This window comes from Ornithorhynchus anatinus, chromosome 1 (genome assembly GCF_004115215.2).
Source record: "Ornithorhynchus anatinus isolate Pmale09 chromosome 1, mOrnAna1.pri.v4, whole genome shotgun sequence".
Lineage (NCBI taxonomy): Eukaryota > Metazoa > Chordata > Mammalia > Monotremata > Ornithorhynchidae > Ornithorhynchus > Ornithorhynchus anatinus.
In genome coordinates, this window is record NC_041728.1 from 179,949,650 (window position 1) to 179,969,881 (window position 20,232).

The following is a 20,232-nucleotide window of genomic DNA, read 5'->3' on the forward strand; positions in this document are numbered from 1 at the left end:
ACATCGCCTTGATTCTATTTAGTTGCCATTGTTTTTACGAGATGTTCTTCCCCTTGACGCTGTTTAGTGCCATTGTTCTTGTCTGTCCATCTCCCCCGATTAGACTGTAAGCCCGTCAAACGGCAGGGACTGTCTCTATCTGTTGCCGACTTGTTCATCCCAAGCGCTTAGTCCAGTGCTCTGCACATAGTAAGCGCTCAATAAATACTATTGAATGAATATTTGTTAAGCACTTACTATGTGCCAAGCACGGTTCTAAGCTCTGGGGTAGATACAAGGTAATCAGGTGGTTCCATGTGGGGCTCACAGTCTTCATCCCCATTTTACAGATGAGGGAACTGAGCCACAGAGAAGTGAAGTTCATCCCCTTAATTCTATTTATTGCTATTGTTTTTGTCTGTCTCCCCCGATTAGACTGTAAGCCCGTCAAAGGACAGGAACTGTCTCTGTTACCGATTTGTCCATTCCAAGCGCTTAGTACAGTGCTCTGCACATAGTAAGCGCTTAATAAATACTACTGAATGAATGAATGAATGCAGTGACTTGCTCAAGGTCACCCAGTAGACAGGTGGTGAAGCCAGGATTAGAACCCCGGTCCTCTGACTCCCAAGCCCGGGTTCTTGCCATTAGTCCACTAATGTCTTCTCCCAAGCGCTCAGTCCAGTGCTCTGCACACAGTAGGCGCTCGATAAATACAAACTGACCGAGTGGATGCTCAGGGTGAGGGAAAAGATGTGAGCGTGCACACCCAGAGGCACGCGTGTACACACATACACAGAATCGGATACACGCGGACGCGCAGACGAGACCCACCTCTTCTGGGATGGCTGACCGAACGGGGCCACCTTGTCTTCGTAGAACCTCTTCATGGCGAATCTGTCCAGGGCCTGGTCCGCGCTGGATCGGGGGGTGCGGGGGGACGAGGGGGTGAGGGGTCCGGCCACCGAGACCCTCCCCCCGACCATCCCGCCCCCGCCTCAACCTCCCCCCCGCCAAAACAACCCTCTGGACTGGAAGCTCATTGTGGGCAGGGGATATGTCTACTGCTGTATTGTCCTCTCCCAAGCGCTTAGGACAGTGCTCTGCACACAGTCAGTGCTCAAAGACTGGATGACTGAATGAACCCTTAGGCACCTCCAAGACTCATGAGCATATAACGCTCATGAAGCAGCGTGGCTTCATATATATGAAGCAGCGTGGCTCAGTGGAAAGAGCATGGGCTTTGGAGTCAGGGCTCATGAGTTCGAATCCCAGATCTGCCACTTGTCGGCTGTGTGACTGTGGGCAAGTCACTTAACTTCTCTGTGCCTCAGTTCCCTCATCTGTAAAATGGGGATTAAGACTGTGAGCCCCACGTGGGACAACCTGATTCCCCTATGTCTACCCCAGCGCTTAGAACAGTGCTCGGCACATAGTAAGCGCTTAATAAATACCAACATTATTATTATTATTATTATAACAACAATAATATTAATAGTGGTATTTGTTAAGCGCTTACTGTATGCCAAGCACTGTTCTAAGCACTTGAGGAGATACAAGGTCATCAGGATGAAGACTGTGAGCCCCACGTGGGACACTGCTTACCTCGGATCTACCGCAGTGCTTAGAACAATGCTAGGCACATAATAATAGTAATAATAATGGTGGCACTTATTAAGCGCTTACTATGTGCAGAGCACTGTTCTAAGCGCTGGGGGATACAAGGTGGTCAGGTTGTCCCACGTGGGGCTCACAGTCTTAATCCCCTCCTTTTACAGATGAGGTAACTGAGGCACAGAAAAGTGACTTGCCCAAAGCCACAAGGCTGACAAGCGGCGGAGCCGGAATTAGAACCCATGACCTCTGACTCCCAAGCCCAAGCTCTTTCCACTGAGCCAAATAAATACCATTCTTCTTCTCATCATTATTATTATTACTATTAGGTGGCAGAGCCGGAATTAGAACCCATGACCTTCTGACTCCCAGGCCCGGACTCTACCGACTATGCCATACTGCTTCTTGAGGAACAATCAGTCAGTCAATGGTATTTATTGAGCGCTTACTGTGCGCAGAGCACTGGACTAAGCCCTAGGGAGAGTCCAACAGAACAGAAAGGGTCACATCCCCTGCCCACAAGGAGCTGACAGTCCAGAAGGGGACGCAGACATTAATAGAAATAAACAAATGAGGTTGGTTCCCCCCGGGTCCGAGCGGGAGCTCAGAGTCCAGGCCTGGGCCCCGTAGTCCCGGGGTGGGAGCGGGCTGGGGGGAGGAGGGGGCGACCATCTTACCTGGCGGAAATGTTGCTGTAGTGCATGTAGGCGGCGATCACCACCCCCATCCTGCCTCGGTTTCCCTGCAAGAGCCAACCACAAACGCAGTCGATTTCCGGGCTGGGGGACGGGGATGGGGGTGCTGCGGAGCCCAAGGGCGGGGACCCCTGGACCCTGGCGGCCCGTCCGCCGGAAGGCTCCGGACCCGGCGAGAGAAAGCCCTGCCCGCTTCCGGGGGGAGGCAGGGGCTGAGCGGCAGGGGAGGGGTCGCCTGGGTCCGCACGGCCCAGACATGAGGGCCGACCACCGTCGGCCTCTCCTCCCTGGCCTGGGGGCGCCGTCAGTCAGTCCTATTTATTGAGCGCTTACTGTGTGCAGAGCACTGGACTAAGCGCTTGGGAGAGTCCAATTTAACAAGATAACAGACACATTCCCCGCCCACAACGAGCTTATAGTCTAGAGGGGAGACAGACAGGAATACAAATAAATAAATGACAGAGAGGGACATAAGTGGTGTGGGGCTGGGAGGGGGGATGAATAAAGGGAGTGAGTCTGGGAGATGCAGAAGGGAGTGGGAGAAGAGGAAAAGTGGGGACTTAGTCTGGGCAAGCCTCCTGGAGGAGGTGAGCTCTCAGTAGGGCTTTGAAGGGGGGAAGAGAGCTAGTTTGGCGGAAGTGAGGAGGGAGGGCGTTCCAGGCCAGAGGTAGGACGTGGGCCGGGGCGGACGGCGGCATAGGCGAGAACGGGGGACGGTGAGGAGGTGAGCGGCACCGGAGGAGCGGAGCGTGTGGGCTGCGATGGAGCAGGACAGTAGCCAGGTGAGGCAGGATGGGGGGACAAGGTGATTGGGGGCTGAGGGCCCTCTGCTGACCACATCTCCGACCCGCCCTCCCCCTCCCCTGCTGCCATCTGCCATCCCCTCCCCGGCCCCATCCCGTAGGACCTGGGTTCTAATTCCGGCTCCACCACTTGTCTTAACTGTGTGATCTTGGACAAGTCACTTCACTTCTTGGGCCTCAGTTCCCTCATCTGTAAACTGGGGATTAAGACTGTGACTGGGACTCGAGTCCAACCTGTTTTGCTTGTATTTACCCCTGTGCTGAGAACAGTGCCTGGCACATAGTAAGCACTTAACAAATCCTATTATTATTAGGGGCCAGATGGGGCCACGGGACCACTGGGACCAGTTTTTTGGCTTGAGGCTTGTCCCAGATACTTCAGCTTCTTTGTTCCAGGGATATTGGCATAATAATAATAATAATAATTGTGGTATTTGTTAAGCGCTTACTATGCGCCAAGCACTGTACTAAGTGCTGCGGTAGATACAAAGCAATTGAGTTGGACACAGTTCCCGCCCCACACGGGGCTCACAGACTTAAATCCCCATTTTCCAGATGAGGGAACTGAGGCCCAGAGATAGGAAGTGACTTGTCCAAGGTCACACAGTAGATAAGCGGTGGAAGTGGGATTAGAACCCAGGTCCTTCTGACTCCCAGGCCCGGGCTCTGGCCATCGGGCCGGAACGGCAGATCCTCAGGGATCCAGGGCGAGCCTCTCGATCCAGGAAGACACACGTACGTACACCCACGCGCCGCCCCCTCCCACCCACCGAGGCAGGCCGGAAGCTGGGGTGGGGGCGGGGGGTGCCCTCCGGGCTGACCTTGCTGTGCAGGACGACCACATTTCGGGGGTCGGCATTGAGCCAGGTGTCCATGGCCTTGCAGACACTGCAGATCTTCTCCAGGGCGGGCGTGTGGAGATCGGGCCAGCCAAAGTCCAGCACCTGCGGGAGACCAGACAGCGGACGGGGAGGTGGGCGGCGGGGTGGGGAGGGGCGGCGAGGAGTAGGGTGGTGAGGGGGCAGGGACGGCGGGGAGAGGAGTCCAGAGGAGGCGAGCAGATTCCAAAATGACCACCTTCTCTCGAGCCTTAGCCTCCACTGACCAGCCCACCGTCCCTCCTCTGACCCCACGAGGCCCCTGGCCCCTGGTCCCACCCCCGCATCTCCCCAGGCTTAGGGACCCCCACTATTCACCTCAGTCAGCGCTGTCAGAGTCCCCCCCCACCCCCAAATCGGTCATCTCGGGCCCCCAGGACAAGCTTACCAGACCCCAGCCAGTACCACTAGGCCGGCCCCCCAGCCCCTCAGGACAGCCCCTAGGCCAGCCCCTCATGCCAGCCCCTACTACTAATAATTATTATTATAACGCTATTTGTTAAGTGCTTACTCTGTGCCAGACACTCTCCTAAGGGCTGGGTGGGATGCAAGCAAATGGGGTTGGACACAGTCCCTGTCCCACACAGTCTCCATCCCCATTTGGCAGATGAGGGAACTGAGGCCCATAGAAGGGCAGTGACTCCCTCAGGGTCACAGAGCCGAAGAGTGGAGGAGTCAGGATTAGAACCCATGACCTTCTGACTCCCAGGCCCGGGCTCTAGGCACTAGATCATGCTGCTTTTCGGTGGGCCCCTAAGGTCCGCACCCCCATGCCAGCTCCTCAGGTCAGCCTCCTCTGTCTGTTCCTCAGGCCAGCTCCTCGGGCTAGCCCCCTAGTCTCCCATGCCAGCCTCTCAGGCCAGCCCTCAGGTTAACCCCCGCTGCCTGCCCCTCTAATAATGTTGGCATTTGTTAAGTGCTTACTACGTGCAGAGTCCTGTTCTAAGCACTGGAGTAGATACAGGGGAATGAGGTTGTCCCACGTGAGGCTCACAATCTTCATCCCCATTTTACAGATGAGGGAACTGAGATACAGAGAAGTGAAGTGACTTGCCCGCAGTCACACGGCTGACAAGTGGCAGAGCGGGGATTTGAACCCATGACCTCTGACTCCCAAGCCCGGGTTCTTTCCACTGAGCCACGCTGCAGCCCCCCATGTCAGTCCCCCATGTCCGCCCCTAAGGTCAGTTCCTCAGGGCAGCCCATAGCCCAGCCCCTCAGGCCCTGCCCCCCATGCCAGCACCTGGGGTCAGCCCCCACGCCAGCCTCTCAGGCAAGCCCCTCAGGTCAGCTCCTAGACCCCAGCCCCTCATGCCAGCCCCTCACGTCAGCCCCTCTGGCCAGCTTCCCACGCCAGCCTGCTCAGGCCACCCCCCTACGCCAGCCCAAAAGCAGAGAGAGGGAGAAATGCCAGGTTCCTTGCTTTTAGGGCACAACCAAACCATTGCCCTCATCCTTCTAGCCCCCAGTGCAAAAGCCAGGCTGACTTCCATGGCCACACATGGGGAAGGCGGGGGTGAGAGGGAAACCGAGTCACAGGATTCCCATCTCTAAAGCGCCCTAATGGCCAGCACTTCTCCACCCCACAGCCCCCAACTGAGGATTGAATAAGAGAGCCCTGCAGCAACAGGGATGGAGGTTAGATCTCAGGAGGAACCAGCAGGAGAGTCAAAGGGACTGCATTGACCTCTCAACACAGGCCTGCTGCTCTGGAGGCGGGGGGTTGGATGGGATGACTTGCAGGGGGGAGAGGGAGGGGTTGTCATTCGTTCAGTTGTATTTATTAAGCGCTTACTGTGTGCAGAGCACCGTACTAAGCGCTTGCGAAGTACAATGCAGCAATAAAGAGAGACAATCCCTGCCCACAAGGGGCTCACAGTCTAGAAGGGGGGAGACAGACAGCAAAGCAAAACAAGTAGACAGGCATCAATACCATCAATATAGAGTTATAGATAGATACACATCATTAATAAAATAAATAGAATAATAAATATGTATAAAGATACACCAGTGTTGTGGGGAGGGGAAGGGGGTGAAGGGAGGGAGTCGGGGCGATGGGGAGAGGGAGCAGAGGAAAAGGGGGGGCTCAGTCAGGGATCCAACCAGGGGGTGCAGCCTATTTGGGGTCCCCAAGATGGAGAGCAACCCCGAGGCCCGAGGAGACCCACAATGAAAGGGGGAGCAGATAAAACAGTCAGGGTTGGGATTTTTTCCGGGGGGGGGGTCCTTCTGAGCCCCCCTCCCCCAGCCCCCACCCAGGTTCGGAGGTGACCCCCCGCCCCCATCCGGGCCCAGCCCCCGCCACCCCCACCTCCGCCGGGAAGCCTTCTTACCTTAGGGTGCAGCTGGGCGATGTCATGTCTCCGCTCAGAGAGGTTGAGGAGCTGGAGGAGGGGCAAACGTGAGGAGGGTGGGAGCAGGTCAGCGGTTAGGGTTGGGACTAGGGTCGGGAGTTAGGGTTGAGGCTAGGGTAATAATAATAATAATAATTGTGGTATCTCATTTATTCATTCAATCGTATTTATTGAGCACTTACTTTGTACAGAGCACTGTATTAAGCACTTGGAAAGTACAATTGGGCAACAGATAGAGACAATCCCTGCCCAACAAAGGGCTCACAGTCTAAACGGGGGAGACAGACAACAAAACAAAACAAACCACACGCTGTACTAAGCGCCGGGGTGGTTACCAGCAAATCGGGTTGGACACAGTCTCCGTCCCACATGGCTCTCACAGTCTCAATCCCCATTTGACGGATGAGGGAACCGAAGCCCAGAGAAGCGAAGTGACCTGCCCAAGGTCACACAGTAGATAAGTGGTGGAGCCGGGATTAGAACCCAGGTCCTTCTTACTCCCAGATCAATCCACTATGCCACGTGAGGGGCAGGGGTTAGGGATGGGGCAAGACTGGGACTTTTAGTATTTCTGGGGTTAAAAGAGAAAATGTCAACTCCTCTTCTTGCCACCCAAACCCCGTTCTCTCTATGACTTTCCCATCACCGTAGACAGCACTACCCTCCTCTCTGTCTCACAAGCCCGGAACGGTGGTGTTATCTCTGACTCGTCTCTCTCCTTTAACCTGCATATTCCATCTGTCACCAAATCGGGTCGTTTCTACCTCTAGACTCTGCCCTTTCCTCTCCGGCCAAACCACCACCACACTGATCCAGGTCCTTCTCCTTTCCCGCCTTGATGACTGCACCAGCGTCCTCGCTGACTTCCCTGCCTTCCGTCTCTCCACTCCAGTCCACGCTTCACTCTCCTGCCCGGATCATTTTTCTACAAAAATGTTCAGGCCATGTTTCCCTGCCTCCTCAAAAATCTTCGTATCAAGCAAAAACTCCTCACTATTGGATTCAAAGCTCTCCATCCCCTTGCCCCCTGTGACTTTGGCAAGTCGCTTCACTTCTCTGTGCCTCAGTTCCCTCATCTGTAAAATGGGGATGAAGACTGTGAGCCCCACGTGGGACAACCTAGTCACCTTGTATCTACCCCAGCGCTTAGAACAGTGCTCGGCACACAGAAAGCGCTGAACAAATACCATCATCAAGAGTCTATTGTGTCAGTACAGCAGTTAGTGCCGTGCTCTGCAAACGGTAAGTGCTCAGTAAATACCATTGACTGATTGATTGATTGATTGATTGATTGATTGATTGATTAACAGGGGGCAGGGGCAGGCCCCGCCCCGGCGCCCTCTGGAACCCCTGTTTAGACTGAGTCCGTCATTGGTTAGGGATTGTCTCTCTCTGTTGCCAAATTGTCCATTCCAAGCGCTTAGTACAGTGCTCTGCGCATAGTAAGCACTCAATAAATACGAAAGAATGAATGAATGAATGAACCCCCTCACTGCAGGTTACGTTCAGCCACCCCCACAGGCCCCGCCCCAGCGCCCCCTGCAGGTCAAACTCAGCCACCCCCAGACCTCGCCCCAGCGCCCCCTGCTGGTCGTGCTCTGCCCCTGCAGGCCCCGCCCCAGCGCCCCCTGCAGGTCATGCTCGGAACCCCCGTTTAGACTGTGAGCCCGTCACTGGGCAGGGATGGTCTCTATCTGTTGCCCAATTGAACATTCCATGCGCTCAGTACAGTGCTCTGCACCTAGTAAGCGCTCAATAAATACTACTGAATGAATGAACCCGCCCCACTGCAGGTTAAGTTCGGCCACCCCCCCCCCAGGGCCCGCCCCAGCTCCCCCTGCAGGTCAAGCTTGGAACCCCCGTTTAGACCGTGAGCCCGTCATTGGGCAGGGACTGTCTCTAGCTGTTGCTGAATTGTCCATTCCAAGCACTTAGTCCAGTGTTCTGCACATAGTAAGCGCTCAATAAATACTATTGAATGAATGAATAAACCCCCCACTGCCGGTGAAGTGCGGCCACCCCCACAGGCCCCGCCCCGGCGCCCCCTGCAGGTCACTGGCCCCACCCCAGCCAGCGCCCCCTGCTGGTCATGCTCCTCCACCCCGGCAGGCCCCAGCCAGCGCCCCCTGCTGGCCGCGCTTCCTCCAGTGCTCTGCACATAATAAGGAGTTCAGTAAATAGGATGAACTGTCTGACTGCCTGCCTGCCTCCCTGGCGCCCCCTGCAGGCCCCGCTCCGCCCCTTTCGGGCCCCGCCTCGGCGCCCCCTACAGGCCGAGCTTAGTACAGCGCTCTGCACCAACAGTGAGCGCTCAATAAATGTGATTGACGGGCTGACTGACAGACTGACTGACAGGTCCAGAGCCCCCCTGCGGGCCCCGGCCCCGGAAGTGCATGCCCCCCGAGGGCACCCCCTCATCTCGGGTAGGCCCCATCCCCTGTGGTCTGGTCCTTAAGGGGTCAGGTGGGGTCAGATCACTTCCCCTCAGCTAAGTCCCCTTTCCCCCCTTTCCCTCTGCTCCTCCCCCTTCCCTTCCCCTCCCCTCAGCACTGTGCTCATTTGGATAGATTTTTATTACCCCTATTTATTTTGTTAATGAGGTGAACATCCCCTTGATTCTATTTATCGTGATTATGTTGTCTTGTTTTTGTCCCTCTGTCTCCCCCGATTAGACCGTGAGCCCATCAGTGGGCAGGGATCATCTCTATCTGTTGCCGAATTGTCCATTCCAAGCACTTAGTACAGTGCTCTGCACATAGTAAGCGTTCGATAAATACTATTGAATGAATGGGGCCAGGTAGAGTCAGATAGGGTCGGGTGGGGTCAGGTGGGGTCGGGTGGGTCCCGGCGGGTTCCGCGGCACTGACCAGATAGCTGTCCCGGTGCTTGGAGTGGAGCATGCGCGCCACGTGCCGCAGGTGGGCACGGAAGGTGTCGGGGTGAGCGGGCCGCGGGTAGCAGACGGCCAGGATGCGCTCCGTCACGTACAGCAGGTCCAGTTCGCAGCTCTCCTCCATCGTCCGCCGCCCACCGGACGCGCCGGACACGCCGCCCGCCTCCACGCCGCCGCCGCCAAGATGAGGGCTCCGGCCTCTGGGGACCGGGGGCCGCCTTCACGCCCACGCCCGCCCGGACGGCCCGGTCCGGTCCGTCCACCCTGCCACCTCCGCCCCATCCTGCCCACCTGCCTATCCTGCTATTACTGCCCATCTTGTCACCCTGCTTGTCGCTACCTCAGCGCTTAGAGCGGTGCTTGGCACCTAGCAAGCCCTTCACAATGATAATAATGATCATTATGGCATTTGTTAAGTGCTTACCGGGTGCCAGGGACTGGACGAAGTGCTGGGTGGATACAAGCGAATCGGGTTGGACAGAGTCCCTGTCCCCTGTGGGGCTCACGCTCTCAATCCCCATTTGATGGAGGAGGGAATTGAGGTCCAGAGAAGTGAAGTGACTTGCCCAAGGTCACACAGCATATACGAAGCAGAGCTGGGATTAGAACCCGTGACCTTCTGACTCCCAGGTCCGGGCTCTACCCACTTCGCCGTGTTGTTTCACAAGTGCCACCGTAAGCAGCGTGGCTCAGTGGCAAGAGCCCGGGCTTGGGAGTCAGAGGTCATGGATTCGTATCCCGACTCTGCCGCTTGTCAGCTGTGTGACTGTGGGCAAGTCACTTCACTTCTCTGGGCCTCAGTTACCTCACCTGTAAAATGGGGATTCAGATTGTGAGCCTCACGTGGGACATCCTGATTCCCCTGTATCTACCCCAGCGCTTAGAACAGTGTTCTGCACATAGTAAGCGCTTAACAAATACCAACATTATTATTATCATTATTAGAGTTGGTAGACAAGTTCCCTGCCCACAACAAGCTTCCAGTCTAGAGGCTCTTACAGTGTGCTAAGCCCTGGGGTAGATGCAAGGTTATCAGGTTGGACACTGTCCCTGTCCCACAAGGGGCTCACATCATCTCTCAGCCCCATTTGACAGATGAGGAAACTGAGGGCCAGAGAGATGAGAAGTCTGGTCTGAGGGGGTCACCTGGCACCGGGGCAAGGCCGGGCCTGGGACCCCCAAGGCCCTGACGCGCCCGCCGGGGCTCCGCCCACTAGGCGGCGCTGCTCAGCCGGGCCCGGGACTCCCTCCCTCCGCCTCCCTCCGCTCTTCCTTCCCTCCTCCTCCTCTTCCCTCTTCTCCTCCTCTTCCCCCTTCTCCTCCTCTTCCCCTCCTCCTCCTCCTCCTCCCCCCTTTCCCTTTTCCTTCTATCCCCCCTTCTCCTCTTCCTCCTCCCCCTTTTTCCACTTCCCCTCCTCCCTCTCTTCCCCTCCTTCCTCTTCCCCCTCTCCCCTTTCCCCTTCCCCTCCTCCCTCTCTTCCCCTCCTTCCTCTTCCCCCTCCCCCTTCCTCTTCCCCCCTTCCTCCTCCTCCCTCCTTCCCCTCTTCCTCCCCCCTCCTCCTCCCCCCTCCTCCTCCCCCCTCCTCCACCCCTTTTCTCCTCCTCTTCCCCCTCCCTTCTTCTCCTCCTTCTCCTCTTCCTCCTCCTCCTCTTCCCCCTCCTTCCTGGACCCTCCTTCTCCTGGCCCTCCTCCTCCTCCTCCTTTATCCCCTCCTTCCATTCCTCTTGCCCCTCCTCCTCCTCCTCCCCCTTCATCCCTCCTTCATCCCTCCTTGTCTTTCCCCTCTCCCCTCCTCCTTCCCTTTCCCCTTCCTCACTTTCCTCTCCCCCTCCTCACTTTCCTCTCCCCCTCCTCCTCCTCGCCCCTCACCGGCAAGCTGCTCCACCGGGTTCCCCCGGCTGACCCCTCCGCTGACCTTCCTTCTGTCTACCCTGCCTCCCTCCTGCTGCAGTTCCAGCCCCTAGTTCCCCATTCCCACCAGCCCCGCTCCTCCGCACCCCCCACTCTGTCGACCCCACCCAACTCTGCCCGGACCCCGAGGGCCACTGGTGTCCCCCCTCCCCCTCCCACGGACCCTCTCGCCCCCACTCACCTGAAGGGCTGGGCCTGGGGCTGGGCCTGGGGGTGGGTCACCCGTGGGACACCGGTCCGGAGTGGCTGGCAGGACCCCTAATAATAATGTTGGTATTTGTTAAGCGCTTACTATGTGCGGAGCACTGTTCTAAAATTGGGAGACGGGGGGAGCACCCCCTCCTTCCCCACCCTCCACTGGACCCAGGTCCACTTTGGTCACCGGCCCAATGGCCCCACCCTCCACCTTGGGACTCAGGGACCCCCAAGCCGGGGGGACCCCCATATGATGGGGGGACCCCCCTGTGGACCCTAAGTCACAGGCAACGGAACCGACCCACCAGGACACCATCCCGTCCAAGGACGGACATGGACACGCACACATATACACATACACGTGTGCGGAGGCCCACCGACCCATCAGGCCACAGCCCCGGGACACGCACCCACTCACACAGACACAGACACACACATTGAGTCACCAGGCCATGGCCCCACCCTCAGAGAGGGGGGAGGACACGCACCCCCACACACAGACACACACACACACACACACACTGACTCACTAGGCCACAGCCCTGCCTGCAAAGACACACATACACACCACACACACAAGACTCACTAGGCCCATGGCCCCACCCACAGAGAGGCATAGGCACATCATAATAATAATACTAATAATAATGATGGCATTTGTTAAGCGCTTACTACATGCACACACACATTCATTCATTCTATCGTATTTATGGAGCGCTTACTGTGCACAGAGCACTGGACTAAGCGCTTAAAATGTACAATTCAGCCACAGATAGAGACAATCCCTGCCCAACACCGGGCTCACAGTCTAAAAGGTGGGACAGACATCAACACAAAACAAATAGACGGGCATCAATACCGTCAAAATAGATAAACAGAATCATAGATATATACACATCATTAATAGAACTGTCCATTCCAAGCGCTTAGTACAGTGCTCTGCACGTAGTAAGCGCTCAATAAATACTACTGAATGAATGAATGAAAATAGAGTAATAAATAATATACATAAATATAGACAAGTGCTGTGAAGAGGGGAAGGGGGTAGAGCAGAGGGAGGGTGTCGGGGCGATGGGGAGGGGAGGAGGGGCGGAGGGAAAGGGGGGGTTCAGTCTGGGAAGGCCTCCTGGAGGAGGTGAGCTCTCAATAGGCACGCGTGCACACACACACACTCACCAACTGATCCCCCAGGACCTAGACCCACCCAAGGACCAGGAAGCAGCGTGACTCAGTGGAAAGAGCCCGGGCTTGGGAGTCAGAGGTCATGGGTTCTAATCCTGGCTCCGCTGCTTGTCAGCTGTGTGACTTTGGGCAAGTCACTTCACTTCTCTGTGCCTCAGTTCCCTCATCTGTAAAATGGGGATGAAGACTGTGAGCCCCACATGGGACCACCTGATCACCTTGTATCCCCACCCCCAGCGCTTAGAACAGTGCTTGGCACATAGTAAGCGCTTAACAAATGCCATCATTATTATTATTATTAGCTCTCTCTGCTGAGGGGCCACAAACTGTCCCAGACCGTCCACCATCACCTGGGACAGGGACCTGCCCAAGGACACTGTGACCTCTCCCACCAGGCCACAGACACACACACACACACACACACACACACACACACACAAACACTTGGCCTACTGAAAGAGCCCAGGGTCTGGGAGCCAGAGGACCTGAGTTCTAATCCCGGCTCTGCCGCTTGTCTGCTACATGACCTTGGGCAACTCACTTCACTTCTCCAGGCAGGGATTGTCTCTCCTTATTGCTGTATTGTACTTTTCAAGTGCTTAGTACAGAGCTCTGCACTCAGTAAGCGCTCGATAAATAATAATGTTGGTATTTGTTAAGCGCTTACTATGTGCAGAGCACTGTTCTAAGAGCTGCGGTAGATACAGGGTAATCAGGTTGTCCCACGGGAGGCTCACAGTTAATCCCTAAATATGATTGACTGAACAGACTGTGAGCTCGTTGCGGGCAGGGAACGGATCTACCAAGTCAATTGTAGTGTACTCTCCCAAGCATTTAGTACAGTGCTCTGCACGTAATATGTGCTAAATAAATGCCCCTGATTGATTGGTCCTCCGTGTCTCAGTTCTCTCATCTGCAAAATAGGGATTCAATCCCTGTTCATTCATTCATTCAATTGTATTTATTAAGTCCTTATTGTGTGCAGAGCACTGTACTAAGTGTTTGGGAGAGTACAGTACAATAATAGACAGTGATATTCCCCACCCACAACGAGTTTATAGTCTAGAGTTCTCCCGCTAAATTGGCGGGAGACCCATGTGGGACCTGACTATCTGGTATCTACCCCAGCGCTTAGTACACTGTTTGACACATAGTAAGTGCTTAACAGATACCATGGGGAAAAAAAGAGGCTAGGCTGCTTTGGCTTTGAGAAGCAGTATGGCACCCTGGATAGAGCCTGGGCCTGGGAGTCAGAAGGTCATGGGTTCCAATCCCAGCTCTGCCACTTGTCTGCTGGGTGACTTTGGGCAAGTCACTTCACTGCTCTGGGCCTCAGTGACCTCATCTGTGAAATGGGGATTGAGTCTGTGAGCCCCATGTGGGACAGGGGCTGTGTCCAACCCGATTCGCTTGTATCTACTCCAGTGCTTGGCACTTAGTAAGCGCTTAACAAATACCAGAATTATTATTACTATTATTATTATTATTATTATTAGGCAAGGGTGTCCCCGAGGCAGTGAGATGGCCTCAGTGGCCCCAAGGTCACCAGCCGCCCGGGGGCTCGGGAAGGCCGGCTGTTTTCGGTCAGAAAGGTGGAGCTGTAGGCTGGAGGGGAAGGAACTGGGGGGGAGGGGGTCTCACAACCCCAGCCCCAGCCCTCTGGACCCCAGTCCCCACTCTGCCTCATTCATTCATTCATTCAACCGTACTTACTGAGCGCTTACTGCACGCAGAGCTCTGTCCCAAGGTTATGGAAAGTACAATTCGGCAATAAAAAGAGACAATCCCAGCCCACACCGGGCCGAGGAGCATCCGGGGTGACCGGCCATGAAGACTGGTCCCTCTGCCCCACGTGCCAGGCTCTCAAGTGGGGGTGGCCCAGAACCCCAGCGATGCCCCCCGCCCCCACAGCCAGCTCAGCCCACCCCGGCAGGCCCCGGCCCCTCCTTCCCGGACCCCAGCCCCCTCCCTACTTCCCCCGACCCCCTCACTCTGGGACCCCCCTCCGGGACCTTCACTCCTGAACCCCAGACCCTCCCCCCATGGACCCTGGACCCCCTTCTGAGACTGCAGCCCCTTCCTCCTGGACCCTGGATCCAGAAGCAGCATGGCATAGTGGTTACAGCCCGGGCCTGGGAGTTCGGAGGTCGTGGGTTCTAATCCCGGCTCCACCACCGAACAATAATAATTATAATGGTATTTGTTAAGCGCTTACTATGTCCCAAGCATTGTTCTAAGTGCTGGGGTAGATACAAGGTCATCAGGCTGTCTCACGTGGGGCTCACAGTCTCAATTCCCATTTTACAGCTGAGGTCACTGAGGTACGGAGAAGTGAAATGACTTGCCCAAAGTCACCCAGCTGATAAGTGGTGGAGCTGGGATTAGAACCCATGACCTCTGACTCCCAAGCCTGGGCTCTTGCCACTAAGTCACGCTGCTTCTCTCGTTGGCTGCGTGATCTTGGGTGAGTCACTTCACTTCTCCGGGCCTCAGTTCCCCCATCTGGAAAATAGGGATTGAAACCGTGGACACCGGGACTGGGTCCAACCCAACTTGTTTGTACCGACAACACCGCTTAGTACGGTGCCTGGCACATAGTAAGTGCTTAACAAACACCATCATTATTATTCATTCATTCAATAGTACGTATTGAGCATTTACTGTGTGCAGAGCACTGGACTAAGCGCTTGGGAAAGTACAATTCAGCAATAAAGAGAGATAATCCCTGCCCACACCGGGTTTACAGTCTAGAAGGGGTATCCCGTGGCCTCAGACCCTCCCTCCTGGACCTTGATCCCTCCCTCCTTCCTGGATTCTAGGCACCCCCTTGGGCCCCTGGACTCCTCCCAACTCTGGGGACTCCCCCCAACCCCGCCGATCCCAGCCCCTCCTTTCTGGACCCCTGGGGTCATTCCCTCCTGGATCCCCCCCACCCCCGAATCCAGGACATCCCTACTGGATCCTAGCCCCTCCCTCCTGGACCACACACCCTTCCCTCCTGAACCACCCCCGTCCCCCACTCCAAGAAACCCCCACCCCCAGATCCCAATCCCTCCTTTCTAGGCCCCAAACTCCCCCCTACTCTGGGACCACCTCCCATCTCTTCTCTGGTCCCCAGATGGTTCCTTTTCCTCTGCCGGACCAGCCCCACTGACCACCATCCCACCCCCGTCTCCCAGTGCCCCAGCCCCCCATCTTCCCCCTACAAACTCCTGTTCCTCCGGGCCCCCTCCCCTATCCTGGAGCCTGTTCTGGATCGGAGAAGTCTGGGGTAGGCACCCTCTCCCTTGGGTGGGGGGCAGAGACGGGCGGACGGGTCACCTACCCCCCTTCCCGACCCCTGCCCCAAAACTGGACCCTCTCCTTCCCTCCCCGCCCCCACCTCACCCTCACAAACACGGGGTGCAAGGCTGGAGGGCGGGGGTGGGGGATTTAGAGAAGCAGCGTGGTTTAGCGGCAAGAGCAAGGGCTTGAGAGTCAGAGGTCGTGGGTTCTAATCCAGGCTCCGCCACTTGTCCGCTGTGTGACTTTGGGCAGGCCAGTTAATTCTCTGTGCCTCAGTTACCTCATCAGAAAAATGGGGATAAGACCGTGAGCGCCACCTGGGACAACCTGTCTAGCTTGTATCTACCCAGTGCTTAGAACAGTGCTCGGCACATAATAAGCACTTAACAAATACCATCATCATCATCATTATTATTATTATGGAGCACAGAGCAGGGACTCGACTTACCCTACCCCTGCCACATCCAGGCAGAATTTGCACTCAGCGCTGGCAGCCGCCTGCCCCTCAACCCTCTGCCCAGAAGGGCTCAGAGACCGCCGCCCCCCCAAACACACCCCGGCCCTCTGGGCCGCCGGGGCTCTCCCTTGGGGGACGGGGGCTCGCCCACAGACTCGGGGGGTTCCCGGGTGCTTGCAGAGGGGAGGGGACGGCGGGAGGAAACCGAGCGGCCCAACGAGCGAGCCGCCACCGCCTCCTGCTTCCTGCTTCCTCGGCCTCCGCCCCGTCCAGGCCTCCCGAGGCCAGCCGGCCCAGGGATTGGACGCTCGCGGCGGTGGCCGGAGGAGGGAGAGGTTGGGTGGACTCCAAGGGTCTCTGGGGTTTGGGGGTGGGGACCTGTTTGGGGGGAGAGGCTGGAAGGACCGACCTCATGGCCCCGAGCCAGAAACACGTTCCTCCCGAGCCCCGGCCCGGCGGCCTCCCGCCTCGCCGGCCCAGACCCGCCACCCCATCGCTCTCCGTCTCTGCCGTCCCTGATGAGGAGTCGTTGAAGCCCCCGAGACCCGGCCATCTTCCCTCACCCCTCACCTCCCGTCCCCCCCGGGGCCACGCGGGGCTGAGGAGCTTCAGCTGTCGCTCCAGAGCAGCCACCTCTGGGGTGGGTCACAGCAGCTGCTATGAACATGCCTGACCCTCGCCCATAAAGCCTTCCATCGCCTTGCCCCCTCCTGCCTCACCTCGCGTCTCTTAATAATAATGACGATGGTATTTGTTAAGCGCTTACTACGTACCGAGCATCGTTCTAAGAGCTGGGGGAGATACAAGGTCGTCAGGTGGTCCCACGTGGGGCTCACAGTCAATCTCCATTTTACAGATGAGGGAACTGAGGCACAGAGAAGTGAAGTGACTTGCCCAAAGTCACACAGCGGACAAGTGGCGGAGCCGGGATTAGGACCCAGGACCTCTGACTCCCAAGCCCGGGTTCTTTCCACTAAGCCACACTCCTTCTCTTCTTCTATAACCCAGCCCTCACACTTTCGCTCCTCTGATACCAACCTTTTCACTGGGCCTCCATCTCACCTGTTTTAATAATAATAATAATAATGATGATGGCATTTGTTAAGCGCTTACTAAGTGCAAAGCACTGTTCTGAGCCCGGGGGGGGATACAAGGCGATCAGGTTGTCCCACGTGGGGCTCACAGTCTTAGTGCCTATTTTACAGTTGAGGTAACTGAGGCACAGAGGAGTGACTTGCCCAAAGTCACACAGCTGACAAGCGGCGGAGCGGGGATTTGAATCCATGACCTCTGACTCCCCAGCCCGAGCTCCTTCCACTGAGCCACGCTGTCTTGCCACCAACTCCTCACCCACGTCCTCCCTCTGCCCCGAAACGCCCTCCGTCCTCAAATCTGACGGAAAATGACTCTCCCCGCCTTCAAAGCCTTCCTGAAGGTCCATCTCCTCCAAGAGGCCTTCCCTGACTAAGTAAGCGCCACTTTTCCTCACCTCCCATGCGCTTTCCACTAGGCCACGCTGCCCAACGCCCAACGGAGGCCCAGCGGAGACCCAGGGGAGGCCCGGGGGAGGCCAGCGGAGGCTGTGGGCGGGAAAGAACTAGGCCAGGGAGATGCGGAGTTGGGATAGAGACTCCGTAAGCCCCAGCTCCGGCCGCCGACCGGCCCTTCCGGCCACCCAGACAGATGGACACCAGCCCCCACCCTCGCTCTCCCAAGTCACCAGGCAGCTGCGGCTGGGTTTCCTGTTTTCAACGGAGTTTGGGCATGTGATCGCTGCTGCCAGAGAGAGGCCCTGGCAGGGAACGAGGCATACGGCTTTTTGTTTTGTGGGTTTTTTTGTTGTTTTATTAAATAATAATATTGATGGTATTTGTTAAGCGCTTACTACGTGCCAGGCATTGTACTAACCACGGGGGTGGATACAAGCAAATCGAGTTGGACGGTCCCCGTCCCACATGGGGCTCCCGGTCGCGATCCCCATTTTACAGATGAGGTAAACTGACGCACGGAGAAGTGAAGTAGCGCTTACTATGTACTAGGCACTGGACTAAGCACTGGGGTTGATGTGAGTTTATGAGGTTAGACCCAGTCCCTGTCCCACATGGGGCTCACAGCCTTAATCCCTACTTTACAGATGAGGGAACTGAGGCAACAGAGAAGTGACTTGCCCAAGGTCAGGCAGCGTTCATTCATTCAATCGTATTTATTGAAGGCTTACTGTATGCAGACCACTGTACTAAGCGCTTGGGAGAGGACGATCCGACAATAAACAGGCACGATCCCTGTCCATAACGAGCTCACAGTCTAGACGACAAGTGATGGAGCCGGGATTAGAATCCAGTTCCTTCTGACTCCCAGGCCCGGGGCTCTATCCACGCTCCTTCTCGGGCTGACACAAAAGCGTGGCTCAGTGGAAAGTGCGCGGGCTTGGGAGTCAGAGGTCGTGGGTTCTAATCCCGGCTCCGCCACTTAGCTGTGTGACCTTGGGCGAGTCACTTCACTTCTCTGTGCCTCAGTGACCTCATCTGTAAAATGGGGATGAAGACTGTGAGCCCTACGTGGGAAAACCTGATTACCTTGTATCTACCCCAGCGCTTAGAATGGTGCTTGGCACATAGTAAGTGCTTAACAAATACCAACATCACTATTATTATTATTACACACACACTCACACAAACACATACCCACATTTTCTCTCTCTCTCTCTCACACACACACACAAACACACACATCCCCCCCAACCCCCTGAAAACTCAAAAACAAATGCCCTCCTAGGTGCCACAACAGCAGACACACACAAATACACCTCTGGATGGCAACGAGACGGGCTTTTTGGGGTGGGGTTAGGCCCGGGAGCCCGGAAGGATCAGACTCCACCAGAATTAGGGAGAGGGTGGACCAGGACCCCAGATATATTAGGCTCCTTCTCCTCTTCCACACTCCCTAGCCTGTCAGCTCGTTGTGGACAGGGAATGTGTCTGTTTATTGTTCTAATGTCCTCTCCCAAGTGCTTCGTACAGTGCTCCGCTCCCAGTAAGCGCTCAATAAATATGATTGACTGAGAAACAGTGCTTAGAAGAGTGCTTTGCACATAGTAAGCGCTTAACAAATGCCATCATCATTATTATTATTATTATCATTAGATGGCTGCACTTTGCTCCTCTAGCGCTTACCTTCTTACTGGGCTTCCATCTCACCTGTCTCACCGCCGATCTCTGGCCCACGTCCCGCCTCTGGCCTGGAACGCCCTCCCTCCTCAAATCCTGCCAGATATTGACTCTCCCCACCACCCTTCAAAGCCTGATTGAAGGCCCACCTCCTCCCGGAGGCCTTCCCTGACTAAGCCCCACTTTTCCTCAACTCCCACTCCCTTCTGCGTCGCCCTGACTTGCTCCCTTTCTTCATTCCCCCCTCCCAGCCCCACACCACTTATGTCCACATCTGTCATTTATTTTTATACTAATGTCTGTCTCCCCCACCCCACTAGAGTGTAAGCTCGTTGCGGGCAGGGAATGCATCTGTTTAGTGTTGGATTGTAGTCTCCCAAGTGCTTAGTACAGGGCTCTGTACACAGTAAGTGCTCAATAAATGTGATTGAATTCATTCAATAGTATTTATTGAGTGCTTTCTATGTGCAGAGCACTGTATTAAGCGCTTGGAATGGACAATTTGGCAACAGATAGAGACAATCCCTGCCCAGTGACGGGCTCACAGTCTAATCGATTAAATGAATGATCGCACCGTCAGTGGGCACGACGCCCGCAGTCTTGCGTCCAGCGATCCCCAAGCGGGAGTCCGGAAGTCCTCGCTCGTCTGGGGCCTCAGTTTGCCCAGCTGGGCTTCCCTCAGGGCCCACTGTCCCACCCTGGGGAGACTGGAAGCTGGGGAGCCGGTGAGAAATTGGGGACTGGGGTCTGCGCCCCTGGGCGGCCCCTCTACCCAGCTCTGCCCTGTGCCATTCCTTCATTCGAGCGTATTTATTGAG

General features: G+C 56.1%; 1 protein-coding gene across 1 annotated transcript in view; it reads right to left on the bottom strand.

Annotated features, from left to right (window-relative positions):
- The window catches only part of LOC103166230 (tensin-1-like), a 199,331-nt gene that overhangs the window by 111,337 nt on the left and 67,762 nt on the right, over positions 1-20,232 (bottom strand). Inside the window, 6 exon segments of the mRNA XM_029063050.1 lie at positions 814-897; positions 2,271-2,335; positions 3,913-4,035; positions 6,303-6,353; positions 9,191-9,416; positions 11,310-11,386. Of these exon segments, the coding sequence (XP_028918883.1) occupies positions 814-897; positions 2,271-2,335; positions 3,913-4,035; positions 6,303-6,353; positions 9,191-9,416; positions 11,310-11,386 (626 nt within the window).